Here is a 20,616-nt window from a genome sequence, read left to right as displayed (position 1 = left end):
TCCATTACTTGTAATGACGTTCTTATGCGCAAATGCAGTCGCGCGCCTCACCTACAGATGGCGCTGTTGTCGCTGCCATCCAAATACAAGTGGAAATGGTATAAATGTGTGAAAACAGTGTAGTGTGCATTCCAGGCCTGTAGTTGGCACTGCTACTCTGTGTGTTATGTTTGTGTAATACGTGTGTGTGTGATGTGTGTTTTGATTTTTGTTTGTTGTGTGACTTGTTTGTATGTGTTGTGTGTTATCTATTGTGTCGGTGTTGTTTCTGTGTATGAGTATGTTCGTATGTGTTTGTGTTACATGTATGTATGATTTGTTACATGTGCATTATGTGTGTGTTTGTTCTGTGGATGTGTTTTTCTGAATCCCTATTAGTGTTGGTTGTGCATGTTTTGCATGTGTTTTGTATAATGTGTGTGTGTCTATTGTGTCTAATATTTGTGTTCTGTTTGTGTTGTGCGTGTGTTATGTTTGTATGTTACGTATTTGTTTTGCATTTGTGTTTTGTGTGTGTGTGTTTTATGCATTTGTGGGTGTGTTTGTGTATTGTGTGTGTGTGCATGTTACATATATATGTTTTTGTTGTGTGCGCTTAGTTGTGTGTTGTTTGTGTTTGTGTGGGTATGTTTCTTTATGTGTCTGTTAGGGTGTGTTGTTTGTTTTGTGCTTGTGTGTGTGTGTTTTATGCAATTGTGTGTAATGTCTGTGTGTATGTTTGTGTTCAGTATTTTGATGTGTTTGTGTGTTGGACGTGTGCTTTGTGTTTAGTTGTGTGGTGGTGGGGTTTAACGATTCATTCACTACAGCAATGTTTCGATTTTCTATTTCTGTGAACCAACTACATCAGTCTGCTTGGAAAGTTGACATCCCAGACCACATATATTGAGCTAAAATCGTTTTGAAAGGTAATCAGTCGATTGTATCTATCTAGCAAATAACACATTGGATTTAAGCATGGCATACTTTATATGAGTGTGTATGGGTGTGTGTTTTTAGTGGTGTGTCTGTTTTTTTAAAAACGTAAAGAGCTACTCAATTAAGTCTGCGGAAGTCTCTAGAAATGTGTTCAGTTACAAATAGCGCTTTTAAGGTAAAAAAAATACAAAAAATATATATCCGTATCATCTTTTGTAGACTACAATGTGCCACTTTTACTGCCGCCGTCATATGACGTTGAAATGTGTGTAGGGGGAAACTGGAGTTGCATTCCATTGAACTTCACCCTGGGGGAGGTGTGAAAGATGTCGCACAGATTTCTGCAAAATCAATCGCCTTTAATGAGGAAAAAGGATAGTTGAGAGACACTTTTTTTTTTTTTTTACATAACACTCTTTATTTCTTTTTAGCACATCTGATGTGAGGATTAGTGTGAATATTTAATTATAGGGTGCTAGGCTGTGAAAAGGTATTAAGTTGACGGGAATAAATTCAAAATGGATGAAAGACATTCTTTCGGCATTCCAAGGTTGTACATTTCAGTTTGTCAACAAGACGCGCTATTTGCATGCCTTTTTGTGAATGAATGTGAATGAAAATGAAAATGAATAATGTTTCTGTGTCTGTCCCTGTGTCTGTGTGCTCGTCTTTTCCTGCAGGACGTGGATGCATCAGACATCAAAGTCCAAGTATGCGTGTACGCCTTTGATCTCCTCTACCTCAATGGAGAGGTAATAATTACAATATGTTCAAAGAAATCACATAGGTATTCCTCAAACCAAACAACATTAACCACATGACTGAAGTACATCCTAAAGTAAGCTAAGGTAGCTAATCTGGCTTCTGACATTTTGACTCTTCGGCTCTGACTGTGCTGTCAAAGTGTCCTTGGGCAAGACACTGAACCGGCACAGTGTCCTTGGGCAAGACATTGAACCGGCACGGTGGATGACTGGTTAGCACATCTGCCTCACAGTTCTGGGGACCCGGGTTCAAATCCCAGCCCCGCCTGTGTGGAGTTTGCATGTTCTCCCCGTGCCTGGGTGGGTTTTCTCTGGGCCCCCTGGTTTCCTCCCACATCCCAAAAACATGCGTGGTAGGTGGATTGAAGACTCTAAATTGCCTGTAGGTGTGAATGTGAGTGCGAATGGTTGTTTGTTTCTATGTACCCTGCGATTGGCTGGCGACCGGTTCAGGGTGTACCCCGCCTCCTGGCCGAAGACAGCTGGGATAGGCTCCAGCATCCCGTGACCCTAGTGAGGATAAGTGGTAAAGAAAATGGATGGATGGATGGGGCCTGGCAGCGCCTTGCATGGCAGCAATCGCCCATTGCTGTATGAATGTGTGACCATCTGTAAAGCATGTTGGGCACCGTGATGGTGTAGTTAAAGTGCCATCTAAGTTTAATCCATTTACCATTTCAAAATAAGTGCTCATACCTGGTGAGCAGGTCACGACTGTTGGGACTTGAAAGCACAGTGACACTTTGTGCGTGTGTGTGTGAGTGTGAGGAGGTTACATGTGTGGTTATGTCTGTTATTTGTGTTGTTGGTTTGCACGTGCATTGTGTACGGTTTGTGTGTGTTTCTGTAGTTCAATGGGTGTGTGTGTTTTTGTGCATGGTTTTGTTTATTTGTGTCTTTTGTGAGCCCATCGCTCCTCCACAGTGTTGTTGTTGTCCCTGAATGACAATGACGATGCTGCTGGGGGCCGTAAGCAGATAATGATGCTCGTGCTCATTGTAATTCCAGCACTGTGTGTGTGTGTGTGTCAGCAAATAAGATTGTGTCACATGACCTGTGTGTTTGTGTTTGTGTGTGTGTGCACGTGCCTCCCTCCAAATAAGACACAATAGGCCAGCAGATTCCCTAAAGTTGCAGCCGGCAAAATGCAAATCAGCACAATTGTTTTCCCCAGGCCCCCCAACTGGACCGAAACAAATTAGCTAATTAAAACAATGACGCTTAATTTGTGCCATTACGTGGCCTAACACAGCTATAACTTGTCTGACGCTACATTATTTAGTCGGTGTTATTACGCTCTTTTCGCCATCGCCGCTGCTTTGTTTGCATCCGGCACGCTACAGTCGGCCCTCTATTTAAAACGTATGCCATTGAGTTTATTTGTTTATTCAACTTGCTTAACTTGTGTCTCTGGTCCCTTACAACCGGAGATAACATGTTTAGGTCTGTCGCTATCAAATCTTTTTAGAATCGATTATCGTTTAAAATATTTTGTTGACCACTTGAGTAGATTTATTTTTTATTTTTTTTAAACTACTAAATTGCATTTTATTCTCATTTATGAGAGCTGCACTTCTATCCTTAAGCTGCATATGTTGGTACTGAGTGTATGGTATAAACACTACAGAATTTGAGACAACAAAATCAGCTTTTGCTAAAAGCTTAGCATTCACAATTAGCATTAGTGCGCTAACGATGACCATTTTAGGTAAGAAAAAAAACCCACTAACTACCATTCAGTGCACTCATACATCATGTTATACAGTATGTACGTTACACATCTAATAGTGACTTAAAAATCACTTACATATGCTCTTTTGTCGTTTTTGGCAATGTTTTTCACTGGCCCAACAGTGCGTCCGTCTGCAACAAGTATCCGTGCAGTAAACATGGACAGTGGCCAAATTGTTCCAGGTGACGCAAATATGCTTTTATTAATACCTTTTATTGCCTTGAGGCAGAAATTTTCGTGTTGACCATTTGTGTGGTCAACTTAGTTGGGTTAGCCATATCCCCCCCTAAACATCAGTCCTAAACATGTTATGAAAAAGATACTAGCATTTCTCAGTTCATGGCCTCATCTTGAGCCCCTTCAACGCTGTGTCTTGAAAAATACTACTTTTCTTCCAAGCATAGGATACACTTTTACCAGTTTGTAATGATGTGTGTGTGTGTGTCCGCGTGTCTGTGTAGTCTCTGGTGCGACAGCCGCTTTGTCGGCGTCGGGCGCTACTGCGAGAGTCCTTTGCCGAAGTGGAGGGGGAGTTTTTATTCGCCCGATATATCGACTCGGACAACACGGACACCATTGCAGAATTCTTGGAGCAGTCTGTCCGAGGTGTGTATTTGTTTGTGTGTGTTTGTGTGATGTCTCAAAAACACTGACAACTGTGTGTGTGTGTGTTTGTTTGTGTATGTATGTATGTATGCTTGCGTGTGTATGTGCGTGCGTGCGTGCAGACTCATGCGAAGGCCTAATGGTGAAGACTCTGGAGAAGGATGCCACCTATGAAATCGCCAAGCGCTCCCATAACTGGCTCAAGGTGAGCACACCCTCCGTCCACAAGGCTTAACGGTCCAGAACGTGACGGGCTTTATATTGGACCTATAATAGCCAGCAATGATAAAAGGAGTCCTCCATTACTTTTATCCCTTTAAAAAGTGGAACCAAAGTTCTACTCAAGTTTCGCCAGTAATCCCAAAATTTAGCAGCCTTGTCTGCAATAACACTTGCAAATAAGCCTCAAGAAACTATATCTGAAAATGAACAGGCAGTCAGCCATTTTTCTTCAAAACAGCAATTTTCCGGTTATTTTTGCTGATTTTCAAGAATTCTGCGTGCGGGAATAATATGATCATAATTGAATTTTTACTAGGTTTAGGGGTGTAACAATACACCAAGGTCACAATTCGATACATATTACAATTTCTGACCCATGGTTTTCCTACACGATTCGATTTTTGAAAGAAAAAAAAAAAGAAATTATAGCAAAAAATTTACTATTTGTTCAGAATACTTAATTGTACTTCAAATAATAATAATACAAATAGTCACTGAGGTAAGAGTCTTCCAGGATGTGCTGCAAACCAGGAAGTGGATAACAAAATATGTAAAAACAAAGAAAATTTTCTCTAACAAAATAGCTCCTGTTTAAAAAGTACTCAGAACTGAACTACACTGTGGAGTTTAGGAAACTGTTTGAGCCTTAAACTGCAAAAATGTAAACATTGAGGTAACAAACTTCTTATCTGTCCTGCAATCCAGAATTTATAGGAAAAACAAAAAACTTCTCTTCTGTTTCACTCTCTGCCCAGGAGTCGTGACACGTGCTACACACCCAGCGCGCTCCGTGCAGCCTCACATGCGGTTATGCTTTTAGGATTGTCCGTAGTCACGAACGAACTCTTCCACAGCCGCTTCCATGTATTTCGGCTCACGTTCACAATGTTCGGAGGACGGGGTTCGCTATTCGCCAATTCTTCGTGATATAATGCGCGGTTACAGTCATGTACCTTTGTGTAGCACGGGATGTCCATTCAACCGCTGTGATTGCGTCGGATTCAGCAGCATTTAATTCTACTTGAGCCTTGTGGGAGAAATGCATCATTAACATGCATTACTAACATTAACTTCCATCCATCCATTTTCCGTGCCGCTTAACCCAGGATCGCGGGCGTACTGGCGCCTATCCTAGCTGACTCTGGGCGAGAGGGAGGGTACACCCTGAACTAGTTGCCAGCCCATCGCAGGGCACATATAGACAAACAACCATTCACTTTCACACCTACGGGCAATTTAGAGTCTTTAATTAACCTACCATCCATGTTTTTTGGGATATGGGAGGAAACCGGAGTGCCCGGAGAAAACCCATGCAGGGGGTGGGGGGTGGGGTGGGGTGGGGGGGGATGCAAACGCCACACAGGTGAGCCTGGATTTGAACCCGGGTCCTCAGAACTGTGAGGCAGATGTGCTAACCAGTCGTCCACCGTACTGCCTTACACTAACTTAAATATAATAATAATAATAATAATTATTATTATAAGATTGCACATATGTGTGTATCCACATATGCTGTATGTGGAGTGGAGGCACACCGTTAAAATGGCGTGTCCCAGTACTGCCATTTCAAAGCCGAAACAGGATCGTGTATTTGAAAACTGCAATTTCCGCTTTCGATACAAAATCGTTACCGCCCTAACTTAGATTAGTGAACAGCTTGGCAATAGTAAATTGAGAAACCTTTGAGGTTTTGCCAATGAATGTGGGCAAAAATGAGCAGCAAGTCATCCATTTTGCTTCGAAAACCATTTTCTTGGGATTTTTGCTAGTTTTCAGTGGTCTGTAATGAATTTTGCGTGGAAGAATGAGCCGATCATTACTGAATTCTAAATGGATATAGTAGACAGATGGGGCAACAGTAAGTTGTGACTTTTGAGATTTCATCATTAAACGTGGGCAAAAACAGATGAGCCACCGCTCAGCCCATCCCCCTCTACGGTGGAGGATGCTTTGATTCTTAAAGGAGACATGCATGTCTGACATGCTTTTGCCAAAATTCCCCCAAAATCACACAAATTTTTGAGCTAGCCTGTCCATGCAGTTTTCAATGAAAGGAATCCTACATTGCTTTTTTTCATCCTTGACCATTCGTTAATGTGTCATCACTCCGCAGTTAAAGAAGGATTACCTGGAGGGCGTTGGTGACACGGTGGACCTGTGCGTTATCGGCGCCTACCTGGGTAAAGGCAAGAGGACGGGGACGTACGGCGGCTTCCTGCTGGCCTGCTACGACGAAGACAATGAAGAGTTCCAGTCGGTCTGCAAGGTGTGGGACTAACGATTTGTTATTTTCTATAATGGTCCGTGTAATGGTAATTAGCTAAACCATTACAGGTACACAACTTTTACCTCCTTTTTCGGATATCTTATGAAGCCCGTTGAGGCAGCAAACTAGTTGGGCCTGCACTAATAGCGCCCTGGTAAGTATTTGAAATCTACGTTGCCTTTTTACATTCTTCAAGATTTAGCAACATCAAACTTGCAATTTTTTCTGCATCCCGTTTAGGCAGCAAACTATTTGGGGCCTGATTACACTTTTATAATATGGTAGCGCATCATCACCTCAAGTTTTTTTTTCTATTTAGCGAGTCAAGTCATTCTGCAGCTCATTTTGGCAGCACACGAGTTAGGCCAGAATTAATACCGCCATTGGCTGGTATAGCTTAATTTTTTGTTTTCAATCTACTATGCGTTTTTATATTCATAAAGACTGCAAATTCAAACTTTTGATTTCTTCTGCAGCCTGTTTTGGCAGGAAACTAGTTGGGCCTCAATTAATACCACCGACTCATGAAGTGCAAGTTTTGAAACTTTACGACTTTAGCGAAACATTACACTCCAAAAATGTTACAATTTCTTCTGTAGCCTGTTTAGGCAGAAACCTAATTTGACCTGAATATTATTAATACCACACTCATTGTTTCAAAATGTATCATGTCCTCAAAATCACCTTGTAAGACCTACATATCACATTGTCTGAATGATTTCATGATAAATTTTTAATTTATTTATTTCTTTTATTTTTTTACTGCATCCTGTCTTGGCGTAGCAATCACAAATTGATCATTGACAATTTGGTCGATTGCCTCTGTCAACTGTTGAATACATGCTGCTCTCAGCTTCACTTCTGTGGGTTTACTGTTTGTTTGGATTGCATCAGCTGCATGGTGTTTGTGTGTGTATTTTTTTTCTTTACATTTTGTTTTCTTTAGCTTTGTTTGTGAACTGTCACTTGTATATGTGTGTGCATGTGTTTGCGTGTGTTGTTGTAAAGTATTTAAACAAGGACCATGCAGTGTAAATTCCTGTCTCCAACGCTGGCAACAAAACACACACGCACACTACCTGCTTAACCAGTGATCTCTTCTACTTGTTCCAGTCTAAGTAACACTGCAGTGACCGAAATATAATTTGACGTTTTTATCAGAGCGTTAGAGTCGTGACATCTTCTCTGTGTCTCACCCAGATTGGGACTGGCTTCAAGGATGAAGATCTGGAGCAGCACCACAAATTCTTGAAGGTAAAGTGTAAGCATAGGCACACTGTTCAGTTCACATTGACTACATTAAGGGAACAAAATGCAAACTGTAGCAACAGATATAATGGCGGGAACTTCAAACTCTTTGCACTAAATTCGATTTAAGATGCTCAAATGAACAAGATAATGTAGGCAATAAAATAAGTGTTTATATATATATATATATATATATATATATATACACACACTTTAAGGTTTAAGATCATCCAGCAAATGTAAATATAAAACTCCCCAAGTGAACTTAAAATGCTGTTTTTAAATGATGGTTTCATTTATGATGGAAACAAAAATATTCAAAGTTACCTAGCCCTGTGTGAAAAAGTAATGCCCTCCTAAACCTAATAATTTGTTGGGCCATCCTCAGCAGCGACAACTGAAATCAAGCATTTTGTGTAACTGGCAATGAGTCTTTCACATCTCTATGGAGATGTTTTGACCCACTCCATTCTGCCTTGTTTGAATTCAGCAAAAATGGAGGGTTTTCAAGCATAAACTGCCTTTTTAAGGTCATTCCGCTCCATTTCAGTCGTGCAAAAAATATTGGCACCCCTAGGGTGCCCTTACTTCTAGCTATGACTGTATAAACAGACATGCTTTTGACATAGCGTCACATCAACCCAGTAGCCACTCTCTTTTTCTGTCGTACAGCTGCTACTTGGCTGCTCGTCGTTGTCACCGTCAGGTTCCGACCTCCTGATCGGCCCCAAACACGTACGCTTTGACGATGTCAAGTTCAGTTGGGTGCTCCTGTACGTCGAAATCCTCCTCCTCATATTCCAGCACGTTGCTCGCTATTGCGTATAGAGAGTAGCGCGCTGTGTTTGGCAATTGCAACGTCACTTCTGGTAGTCCTTGCGGTGGGTAGAGTAACCACACCCCGGTGTCTTGAGTGCTCAATACGCGTCATAAAAAACTCATTTTTAGCTAAACTATAGTTGACAACTTGCTGGAAGTGACCTATATTACATAACATACAGTATAGACAATGCAAATATGAATTTTAACTGACCCCATAACATCTGTGTCCTCTGACCTTTAATGTTCTTTTTGGTCAGCAGTGTTTTTTGCCTTGAAACTCTGCCATGGATACAGTTTTTGCCCAGTCTCTTCCTTATTTTTGTGTCATGAACACTGACCTTAACTGAGGCCTGCAGTTCTTTAGAAGTTGTCCTGAGTTCATTTGTGGCCTCCTGGATGATTCTCTTGGGGTAATCTTCGTAGGCCGACCACAACGAGGAAGGTTCACCACTGTTCCATGTTTTCTCCATGTTAAGATAATGGCTGTCCCTATGGTTCGATCCCTATGGATCCTAAAGCTTTAGAAATGGCTTTTGTAACCCTTCTCGACAGTTACTTTATTTCTCAACTTTTTGGGAATTTCTTTGGATTGCGTCATTTTGTTGCAGCTTTTTTTTTTTAGATCTTTTGTCCGACTTGAGTTTGTCGGGACCGATTCTGTTGATTTCTTGATTGAACAGGTCTGGATGTAATCACGCTAAAGTGTGATCAGTGAAAATTAACCAGAAATTGTGATTAGCCACAATGAATTCAAGATTTAACAAGGGGGGTAATTATTTTTTCACACAGGGCCAGGTAACTTTGAATATATATATATATATATATATTTTAGTTAATAAATAAAATAACCAATTAAAAACAGCATTTTATGTTCACTTGGGTTATATTTGTCTGATATTTACATTTGTTTTATGATCTTAAAGTGGGGATACTATGCAAAAATATAATAATTTGAGAAGCGTCCAATACTTTTTCGTGTGTGTGTTTTCTGTGGGTGTGTAAAATCCATTGACACTGTATTTCCAACTTTTCAGCTTTGTCACCATATTCAGACTTCCGAGTGACTCTTTTCCAAAAAGTGACTATCGACGTATAGTGTAGCTTTCTGTTATTGTTGAAGACATTTTGTGGACTCCGAGACTCACTCCCAGCTACAGTTGGAGCAGCAAGACTCTGTGTCACACATCTAAATTTCAGTTTAGTTGATTCAAACACAAATACCTCAGCAAACCTAGAGACTTTGTCTGGTGGTGTTACGGACTTTTTCAGACTCTGGAGACAGCTGCAGTCAGAGCAGCAAGCCTTGATTTTTACATTCCAGTAACTGTTGCCAACTTTCCGGATTTTTCGCCATATTCAAACGACTCTTTTTGAGAAAGAGACTATTGACATCTTGTTTTCTGGTGATATGGAAGACTTTTGTTGACTCTGAGACTCTCTTCCAGTTGAAGTTAGAGCAGCAAGTTATACATTTTTCTGATAGATGAGGTTTGATTGACCCTGCTCCACGTGGAAGGTGGCAGTGCTTAAAGTCCAATGAATTGATATTTTGCCAGACCGGACCAACCGCTGAAAAACGCATTGAAACAAACTCATATTTGTCGTTGAAGACTTCAAGGAAATAATGCCGTGTGAAAAACGCCGCTTCCAAAGTATTGACGTTACGCAATCACACTGATTTGGGGGGGAACAGTCCTCGCCCCCGTCCTCACCCGGCTCGATCAGATCCCAGCGTGCTGCTCCGTAATCAAGCGCTCTTTGTGAGTATGATGGATGGCGGATTAAAGAAGGCTGATGGGAGCCCGGCTGTGACTTGATTGGCCAACAGCTTGCAGCCAATACTGTAACTTATTTTTATTATTATTATTACATGTATTTATTTTTCATACAATAATGACGTAATTAAAAATACATAGTGTTTTACAGGGTGAGTGTTTTTTATTTTTTTATTTTTGACCTCTCTCTCAGCCTTTTTGGTGCAAAATCGTTTCGCCCTGGAAACATTGAATAGCCACTTCTACGATGATAAAGCCCTCAAAGCCTCAAGAGCCCATGCCAGAAAAGCAAACGGAAGTCAGCCATTTTACATAGAAGCAGAATTTATGACCGATTCCTCAGCAGCCCAATACTGTAAAATAATGTATTTTTGAACAGATCAATTTCATGATTAAAGATATATACATTGCTGTGAATAAGTATTTCTCAAATTCATTTTTTTTTGGCATAGTTTCCCCACTTTAATGTTTAAGATCATCAACCAAATGTAAATGATCAGACACAGATAACCCAAGTAAACATAAAATGCAGTTTTTAAATGATTTTATTTATTAAGGAAAAAGATATATTCAAAGCTACCTGGCTCTGTGTGAAATGATTACCTACAGAACTGTTCAGTCAAGAAATCACTGAAATACAAAATTAAGTCGGACAAAAGATCTCAAAAAGCCACGATCCAAAGAAGTTCCAGAAAAGTCGAGAAATAAAGTAATTGACATCTATCAGTCCGGAAAGAGTTACAAAGCCATTTCTATAGCTTTAGAATGCCAACGAACCACGGTGAGTGCCATTATCCACAAATGGAGAAAACATGGAACAGTGGAATCACTGAATGGTTCCCAAGACTTTTGGGAGAATATTGTATGGACTGATGAGACGAAAGTGGAACTTTTTTTGAAGGTGTGCGTCTCGTTACATTTCAGAAAAAGAGCAGCATAGCAACAGTCAATCATGGTGGTGGTAGTGTGATGGTCTTGGGCTGCTCGCTACTGTAGGACCTGGATGACTTGCTGTGATTGATGGAGCACTGAATTATGCGCTTTACCAGAAAATCCTGAAGGAGAAGGGTTAGGACATCAATCCAAAACACACTAGCAAGTCAACTTCTGAATGGCTTAAAAAACAAAACAAAAACAGAAAATGGTTTTGGAGTGGCTGAGTCGAAGTCGGACTTGAATCTGATTGAAATGCAGTGGCATGACCTTAAAAAGGCTGTTCATGCTCGAAAACACTCCAGTGTTGCTTTAATTAAAACAATTGGGCAAGGAAGAGTGGGCCAAAAGATCTCCACAGAGATGTGAAAGACTCATTGCTAATTAATGAAAATGCTTGATTTCAGTTGTTGCTGCTGAGGGTGGCCCACAGTTATTAGGTTTAGGGCGGCATTACTTTTTCACACACGACCAGGTAGCTTTGAATAGATAAATAAAATCACCTTTAAAAACAGCATTTTATGTTTACTAGGGATTTCTTTGTCTGATGTTTACATTTGTTTATGTTTAAAATTAAAGTGGAGAAACTATGCAAAAAAATACAAATTTGAGAAGTGGGCAAATACTTATTCACAGTGCTGTTTACATTTATATTTGTAAAAATAGATGTTTTAGAGTTTTTACATTTAGTCGGAAATGTATTTGTCTCATTTCATATATAACATTAAATGAAAATAAATATTTTAGCGAATCCACAATTGTCTCACTTTTAGTGCCCCTTGGAAATATATAAAAAAAGAAAGTACAAAATTTGCCTATAGTCACAAAAATGAATCTGCCATGATAACATGCACAAATAAAAAAACTCATGCCTGAAAATGAACAGAAAATGAGCCAGTTTGCATTAAAGTAGAAACTGTTTAAATGTTTCCTCAACAGCCCTATACGGTGTTTTTTTTGTTTTTTTAACAAATAAATCTCGTTTAAAAAAATAAATTCATATTTGTAAAACATTTTTGGTTTTCCTGTGAGGTCATCGATATTTGTGTCCATATTTAAAAGGTAAAATTTGAATAAAGACAAAATATTTTCAACAATCCACAAGGATCCCTGGGAATTTGGAAAAAGTTCCACCCATAGTCCAGCCATCCAATCCATCCATTTCCAAACCACTTCTCCTCACTCGGGTCGCGGGCGTGCTGGCGCCTACCCCAGCTATCTTTGGGTGAGAGGCAGGGTACACCCCGAACTGGACGCCAGCCAATCGTAGGGCACATATAAACAAACAACAATTTGCACTTGCATTCACACCTACGGGCAATTTAGAGCCTTCAATCAACCTACCATGCGTGTTTTTGGGATGTGGGAGGAAATTGTTGTGCCCGGAGAAAACCCACGCAGGCACGCGGAGAACATGCAAACTTCACACAGGCGAGGCTGGATTTGAACCCGGGTCCTCTCAACTGTGAGGCAGATGTGCTAACCAGTCGCCCATCTTGCCGCCCTCGCCCATCGTCATGAAATTTAATAGCCATGTCTGTGACGATAAAATGCGCACAAAAGCATCACCACTTGCGTGTTAGAGGACTCTGCACCATTTGCACAGTATTGTATCAGCATTACCACGTTACTGGTACACTACATTGCTCAATGATTCGCCGCACTTAAGTTTTTTTTTTTTATTATTATTTTTTTTAATCCTAAATGTATATTTTGTCAATGTTGCTTGTTTGCTGTAGTACGAGAGTGGCTCCATCTCCCAGCGACAAATTCCTTGTGTGTTTTAACGTACTTGGCCAATAAAGATGATTCTGAATCTGATCAGGAACCCATGCTCGAAATCCAACAGAAGTCCGCCATTTTGGCTCGAAGCGCAAAATCTTCAACATTTGTGTGTCCTTAGCCAGCCTCCTTTATTGTGTGTTTTCCCCCAGGAACACATCCTGCCCAAGCCCCGCCCCTACTACCACGTGGCCCAATCGGCCGAGCCCGACGTGTGGCTGGATGCCGTGCAGGTTTGGGAGGTGAAGTGTGCCGACCTGTCACTGTCGCCCGTGTACAAGGCCGCAATGGGAATGGTCAGTTCGCATGCTGTTCCTCACCATCATCATCCTCCCTCCACACTCCTCTTCCCTCACGCTCCTCCCTCCTTCCTATTCTCCCTCACGGTCCTCCTCTTTCTCATCTTCCTCCTCCTCTTTCCCATTCCTCATCTGCTCTTCCTTCTCCCTCCTCTTCCTCATTCCTGCCTGTCTCATCTTTCTTCCTGTTCTTCCTTAATGCCTCTCTTTCATCTTCCTCCCTCCCTCCTTCCTTCTCTACCTCATTTACTCTCCTTCCTCTCTCAACTTCATTCCTCTTCCCCGCCTTCTCTCATTTCTTTCCTTATTCCTCCCACCTTTCTCTTCATTTCCTCATCATTCCTTATTTTCCTTCCTCTCTTCCTCCTTCTGCCTCGTCCTCCTTTCCGCTCCTTCCTTGTCCTCGTTCCTCCTCCCTCTTCCTTTCTCCTCCCACATCTTCCTCATTGCTCTCTTCCTCTCTCCTCTTTCCTGCCTCTTCTTCCTCACGTCTTCCTTAGTTCTCCAACATGTTGTCTTCCTGGTCTACCTTTTCCTCCCTGCATTATCCTTCCTCACCTTTTCCGTCTTTCTCATTGCTCCCTCATCTTCCTCTTCCTCTTTCCTACCTCCTCTTCCGCATCCTCCCTCATTTTCATCCTTTTGGTACACTCCTCATTCTTCCTCCTTTCCTCCAACATCTTTATCCTCCCTCCTTCCTAATTTCCCCCCATTCCTCCTTTTCCTCCACCCTCGTCTTTCATTGTTATACTACCTCTTCATTCTCGCTCCTTTCTTCCTCCTTTCCTCATCATCATTCCTCCCCTTTCCCCTACCTCATTTTCTATTCTTTTCATTTCTTTTTCCTCCTCTACATCATTCATCCTCTTTCTTTGTCCTCCTCCTTTCTCTTCCTCCTTGTCCTCCACTTCCTGCTTTTCATTTTACTCCTCCCTCCTAGTTCCTCATTCTTCTTCCTCCTCTTCATTTCACTGCCCTTGATCTTATTCCCCCCTCTGTGTTTTTCAGGTGGATCCAGAGAAGGGAATCTCCCTGCGTTTTCCTCGCTTCCTTCGCATCCGTGATGACAAGAAGCCCGAAGACGCCACCAGCGGAGCTCAGGTGATTCGCACGACGGCCGGTCGTTTTTGATAATACGACAAACCTTCTTTGCAGCGTTTTGTTTGTGGCCTCCCCCAAAGATCTGACCTGTTAAGTTTCTTTCAACTTCAAGGTTGAATGCAAGTACAACGGCAAGGCTGCTTTACTACAGGCTGTATAACAGCAGCTTTACTGCTGCCTTCTGCCTAATAAAGTGTGCACCAGAAGCACAGTATAATGTACAGCACAACACAGCACCCTTGCATATATTCATTGATAAAGTGTGTACTAGACATACAGTATAATGTACAGCACACTTACACGGATTCATTAATAAAGTGTGTACCAGAAACACAGTAATGTATAGCGCACTCACATATACTCAGTGGACGTGTTAATCCTCCAGCCATCTGAGGGTAGCTGTCATAGAAGGGCACCTTCTACACCTCGCCGATATTAATGAGAAGTGATTATAAGAGAGAGATTTACTGTGGGAGGAAAACTACGTGAACCTTTTGAAATTTCTTAAATGTCTGCATAAATTAGTCGTAAAATGTGGTCTGATCTTCATCTAAATCACAAGAATAAACAGTCCGCTTAAACTAATACCACACGGATATTTGATTGTTTTCATATTTTTACTGAAAATATTGTAAACATTCACAGGACAGGGAGGAAAAAGTATCTCCCAAAGTATTTATTTTCATCAGGCCACCGTTAGACAAATTGTCTATAAATGGAGAAAGTTCACTACTGTTGTTCAGTAATCAGTACTGAGTGGCTATCTTCTAAAGACGACTGTAAGAGCCAAGCGCAGAATGCTCAGTGAAGTAAAAGAGAAGCCTCGAGTGTCAGCTGAAGACTTACAGAAATTTCTGGCACATGCCATCCATCTCTGTTGTCAAATCTAACGTACGTAAAACGTGAAACAAGAATTAGGTTTGTGGGAGAACACCGAGGAGGAAGCTGTTGCTGTCTTAAAATAAAACATCGCTGCAGGTTTGAAGTTTGCTGAAGAGCACTTGGATGTTCCAAAGCACTACTGGCAGAATATTCTGTGGACTGAGAAAACCAAAGTTAAATTGTTTGGGAGGAACACACCATGCCATGTGTGGAGGGAAAATGGCACAGCACACCAATATCAAAACCTTATCCCAACTGTGAAGCATGGTGGAGGGAGCATCATGGTAGGGATATGCTTTCTCCCTCAAGGCCTGGAGGGCTCGCTATCATCAATGGAAAAAATGAATTCACAAGTTTATCAAAATATTTTGCAGAAGAACTTGAGCCCATCTGTTGCAACCGTTGAAACTCAAACGAGGATGGATGTTGCGACAGGACAATGATCCATAACACAGAAACAATTCAACAACAGACTGACTGCAGAAGATGAAACTACAGTGGAATTCCTGACCTCAATTTGATTGAGGTGATGTGGCATGACCTCAAGAGACCTATTCAGACCAGACATCCCAGGAATCTTGTTGAACTCAAACAGTTTTATAAAGATCGATGGTCCAAAATTGCTGCTGAATGTTGTGCACGTCTGATCTGCAACTACAGGTAATGTTTGGTAGATGTTATTGCTGCAAAAGGCGGGTCAACCATTTATTAAATCCAAGGGTTACATTTTTCCTCTGTCCTGTGAATGTTTACATTATGCTCTGTTTAAAATATGAAAACATACTTACAGTTCTGTGAAATAGTATTGGTCCCCTTCTCAAATTTTTATATGTTTGCATAGTTTCGCCACTTTAATGTTTGCGATCATGAAAAACAAATGTAAAATCAGACAAAGATAACCCAAGTAAACATAAAAGACAGTTTTTAAAGGGTGATTTTATTTAGGAAAGGGAAAGAAACTATTCAAAGCTGCCTGGCCCTGTACGAACAAACAATGCCTCCCCATTTATTTATTTTTTTTTGTTTCATTTTCACCCAAGCCTGATTACTTCAAAACAAAATGAAGTCAGCCAAAAGATCTGAAACAGCTGCAAGAAAATGCCGCGATCCAATGAAATTCAAGAATAGATGTGAAATAAATTGGCATCGATCACATTTTTGGGTCCATTTTCACTGACTACACCCAAGCCTGATTACTTACAGACAAAATGAAGTCAGCCAAAAAATATGAAACAGCTGCAGCAAAATGCCACGATCCAAAGAAATTCAAGAAGAGATGAGAAATAAATTGACTTCTATCAGTCTGGAAAGGGCTACAAAGCCATTTCTAAAGCTTTAGGAGAAAAAACAGTGGTCAACCTTCCCAGGAGTGGCCGGCCTACAAAAGAGAATCGAGAACCCATTGAAACCGGGACTAACATTCCGGTTCTCCCGGAATCGTTAAAATTTCAAATGTTTGATTTCCCAGTTTTGATGCCTACAGTCTGCCGACCCCGAAGAAGAAAGTCTCGGAAACTAATGAAGAAGAACGCGGGCGAAGGCGTGTTTGTTCCCAATGGCGGCGGCGACCAAAAGTGTGTCTTAACGTTGTTAAAATAGATGAGCAATCGCCCCAGTGCAACACTTGGAATAAGATTATATTGTGCAAAGGAGGCCTCCACGATGTGTAGAAGTCTGACGTGCACTCTCCCGCTCCGAGCCTCAGCCTACACCACACGGAACTCAGTGAAGTCAATTGGGTGAGTGTGAAACAATAAAATATGTCCACACAAACATTGAGGAAGCTGACAAGTTAAACAGTGGGTTGCATTCTTGCACTGATGGTTTTTAGCATTTAGTCTTCAAACCAACATAAGAGCTGATGACAGACACAAAAATTCAATGTAAATATTTTACCATACTGGAAAGAAAGTAGAACCAGTCGGATGGATGACAAGCTTAACATTGTGCTAAAACTTCACCAAAGGTCAAACTAGCAACTTTACATCGCAATGAATTGGGACAAACGTCACCTAAATGTCTCACAGTATCACAAACACTAACCTTGTGCCTCATCGGTGGGTAGGTAAAGGAATCAACCAAAACATTTGGTTCCATTCATTACTCTTTTTCTTGCAGTCTCGTTTTACTTTTGTTTTCACCGGTGTCGTGTGAAGTTACCTATGCTGCTGGCTGCTAAGAGAATGGATGTCCATAATTTGGACACCCCTTATTTAAACCATGCAAGCTTTTATTGACTCAGCCTCCTAAAAGAATTGGAATTGAGAATTATTTGGAACCGGAATCGAAATGAGTAACCGGAATCGCTCCAATTCAAACGATGTCCAACCGTACTTTTGGGGGAATATTTTATGCACTGACAAGGCAAAAGTTGAACTTCTACAAAGGTGTGTTTCATTACGTCTGATGTAAATGTAAAACAGCATTTCAGAAAAAGTACATCATACCAACAGTCAAACATGGTGGTGGTAGTGTGATGGTGTGGGGCTGCTTGTTGCTTCAGGACCTGGACAACTTGCTGTGATTGATGGAACCATGAGTTCTGCTCTTCAACAGAAAATCCTGAAAGAGCATGGTCGGCCATCATGTTTACTTTGGTTATATTTGTCTATTTACATTTTGTTTGATGAGCTTAAACATTAAAGAGGGCAAACTATGCAAAAAAAAAGAATTTGAGAAGGGGGCAATAATTCTTTTCACGGCAGTGTTATTAATGCCACTTATCCTGCTTTTCAAGGCACAAACATCAATTGCAAACATTCATTCACTCCACAGCTACAGCTGCCCTGGGGCAGTCTGATGGAAGTGTGGCTGCCATTCTGCGACTACAGACCCTCTGACCACCAACAAACTTTCAGCCACATTCATTCATAAGCAATGTGGGTTAAGTGTCTTGACCAGGACACAACAAAGACATATGCTCGGGCAGGGATACGAACCATCGACCCTCTGGTTGCAGAGCGTACACTTGTCCTCTTTTCCACATCGCCACAAATGTATTAGTTTAAGCAGACTCTGATTTTTCATGTGATGATAAAGTTTATGACCAATTTATGCAAATTTAAGACATTCCGAAGGGTTCACCTGCTTTTTCTTCCCACTGTAGTGCGATAAAAGAATAATACTGTGATTTCAGACCATCTCTGAAGGCAACATAAGACTTGATCAGGATAGATAGACAATGTAACTAACCATTTAAATACATTTGGAACAATCATTCAGTTGTGGTCATAAATGTGATTTCAAACTGTCCCTGAAGGCAACAATAGAACTGATTAGGATGGATAGAGTGATGTATAGACGACGCATTTAATGACATTTTTGAAGAATCCCTCGGTTGTTTTGTGATAACAGCTATGATTTCACATTGTCCCTGAAGGCAACCCCAGACTCAATTAGCTTTTCTTTCAGTGCTTATGTGTTATGTCAGGAAGGATGTTATTGATTTTAAAGGATATTGGATTCAATCCCTCCTCTTTCTCCCTCAAGATTGCCGACCTGTACAAGAAGCAGCAGCAGATCCAGAATCAAGGAGACAAAGCCGACATGGAGGACTACTATTGACCTGAATATAGTATCAATAATAATCCCGTCATCAATAATAGATATCATTGATATCAGTGAATGTAAATACATGTATTTTTTCAACTTGAATGGAAATAAAGGCACCTTTTCCACATCCCTGCTGTCGTGTGTCTTCTTGCTGATGCTAGTCAATGTGTGTTAATTCGTGTGTGTGTGTCAGAGTATTGGTTTGAGAGAGAGCGTGAGTGTGTGTGTGTGTGTGTGTGTGAGTGAGACTGTGACTTACTACGTGTGTGTCTGTGAGTGGTGGCGAGTGCATTTGTGTTTGCAAGTCTGTGTTTCTGTGTGTATGTGTCACTCAGGATGTGTGAAGGTGTCAGAGAGTATTTGTGTGTGTGTGTATGCGTGTGAAAGGGTGTCTGTGTGTCATGTTCATGTGAGACTGTTTTAGCCTGTTTGTGTGTGTGTGTGTGTGTGTGTTGTAGTCTGTGTGCATGTGTTTGTAGTGCCTACATCAGGGATAAGAGCGACTGTGTGTTTTGTTCCGTGGATGTTACTCCATTTGTGTGTGTCAGTGTGCATGTGTCTGAATTTCCAAAACGTCCTCCTCCTCCTTATTGCCGCTGTTGCTTCTGAATGGAAATCAAGCAGCCAGCAGAGCAGAAAATATTGAAAATGCAAATATGTAATGAGGTGTTCTCAAAGCCTGTGTGTTGTTACACTACACTGTGCACTTTCCGTGACGGGTCTAGAGCATTCCAGGGTGCTCAAAATTGGTCTCTGGAAGTATTTCCTTACCTTTACTGAGACAAGGCACTGATTTTACATGAGAGAAGTCTTTCCATCCATCCATCCATCCATCCATTTTCTGTTCCGTTTTATCCTCACTAGGGTCGCGGGCGTTCCGGAGCCTATCGAAGCTATCTTCGGGCGAGAGGCGGTGTACACCCTGAACTGGTCACCAGTCAATCGCAGGGCACATACAAACAAAACAACCATCCGTGCGCACATTCACACCTAAGGGCAATTTAAAGTCTTCAATCAACCCACCATGCATGTTTTCGGGATGTGGGAGGAATGTGTGTATTATCAGATTTAAAGATGAAATAAGTCAGAAATTGGAGTTTGATTGTCCGTGTCTATATGTGCCCTGTGACTGACTGGCGACCAGTTCAGGGTGTAGTCCGCCTTTCGCCCGAAGTCCGCTGGGATAGGCTCCAGCGTCCCGCGACCCTAACCAGGATAAGCGGTGTTGAAAATGGATGGATGGATTGGAGTTTGATTTGTAAGTTACAACAAGCAAATGGCAGCAATTTAGTGGAATGGCCCACACAATAGTAATCAAATGGAGGGGCAATTGTGTATACATGATCATGAATGATGAGTCAATAACATCATTTTCACTGTCATAACTCCCCTCAGACGGAAACGGTCACTGCCATGTGGCCCCTGGTCTAGGGTGTTTGAGGTAGTTAGGATCCTCATGGTCCAGGTTTGTCTAGAGTGGGCCAAATTGGTCAGGGTGGTCTGAGTTGGTCGGGATGGTACTGCCAGGCTGGTCTAGAGTGGTTCAAAGTATTCTAGAGGGGTTCCTGGGTGGGCAAGAGTGGTCCTAAGTGGTCTACGGTGGTCCAGTTTGGGCCCCCTGACATCTGGATTTTGACCGGTTTTACTGTCGCTTCTCTTCTTTAGATTTTAGTTTTTCCTTCCCAGCATGTGGGGTCTAGACCAGGTGATGTTG

General features: G+C 41.4%; 1 protein-coding gene across 5 annotated transcripts in view; it reads left to right on the top strand.

Moving 5' to 3' along the window:
* Window positions 1–19,029, top strand: part of lig1 (ligase I, DNA, ATP-dependent) — a 63,925-nt gene extending 44,896 nt beyond the window's left edge. For all 5 annotated transcript variants that reach the window (XM_061797796.1, XM_061797795.1, XM_061797794.1 and 2 more), the window contains 8 exons: window positions 1,599–1,670; window positions 3,876–4,020; window positions 4,143–4,225; window positions 6,356–6,508; window positions 7,709–7,762; window positions 13,221–13,364; window positions 14,376–14,468; window positions 18,840–19,029. In XM_061797796.1, coding sequence (XP_061653780.1) covers window positions 1,599–1,670; window positions 3,876–4,020; window positions 4,143–4,225; window positions 6,356–6,508; window positions 7,709–7,762; window positions 13,221–13,364; window positions 14,376–14,468; window positions 18,840–18,914 — 819 coding nt within the window. In that variant the 3' untranslated portion in view covers window positions 18,915–19,029. The remainder of the gene's footprint in view (window positions 1–1,598; window positions 1,671–3,875; window positions 4,021–4,142; window positions 4,226–6,355; window positions 6,509–7,708; window positions 7,763–13,220; window positions 13,365–14,375; window positions 14,469–18,839) is intronic.
* Window positions 19,030–20,616: the final 1,587 nt, after the last annotated feature.

This window comes from Phyllopteryx taeniolatus, chromosome 14, assembly GCF_024500385.1.
Source record: "Phyllopteryx taeniolatus isolate TA_2022b chromosome 14, UOR_Ptae_1.2, whole genome shotgun sequence".
Classification (NCBI taxonomy): Eukaryota; Metazoa; Chordata; class Actinopteri; order Syngnathiformes; family Syngnathidae; genus Phyllopteryx; species Phyllopteryx taeniolatus.
Note: the sequence above shows the minus strand (reverse complement) of the source record. Positions and strands in the feature narration are given on the sequence as shown.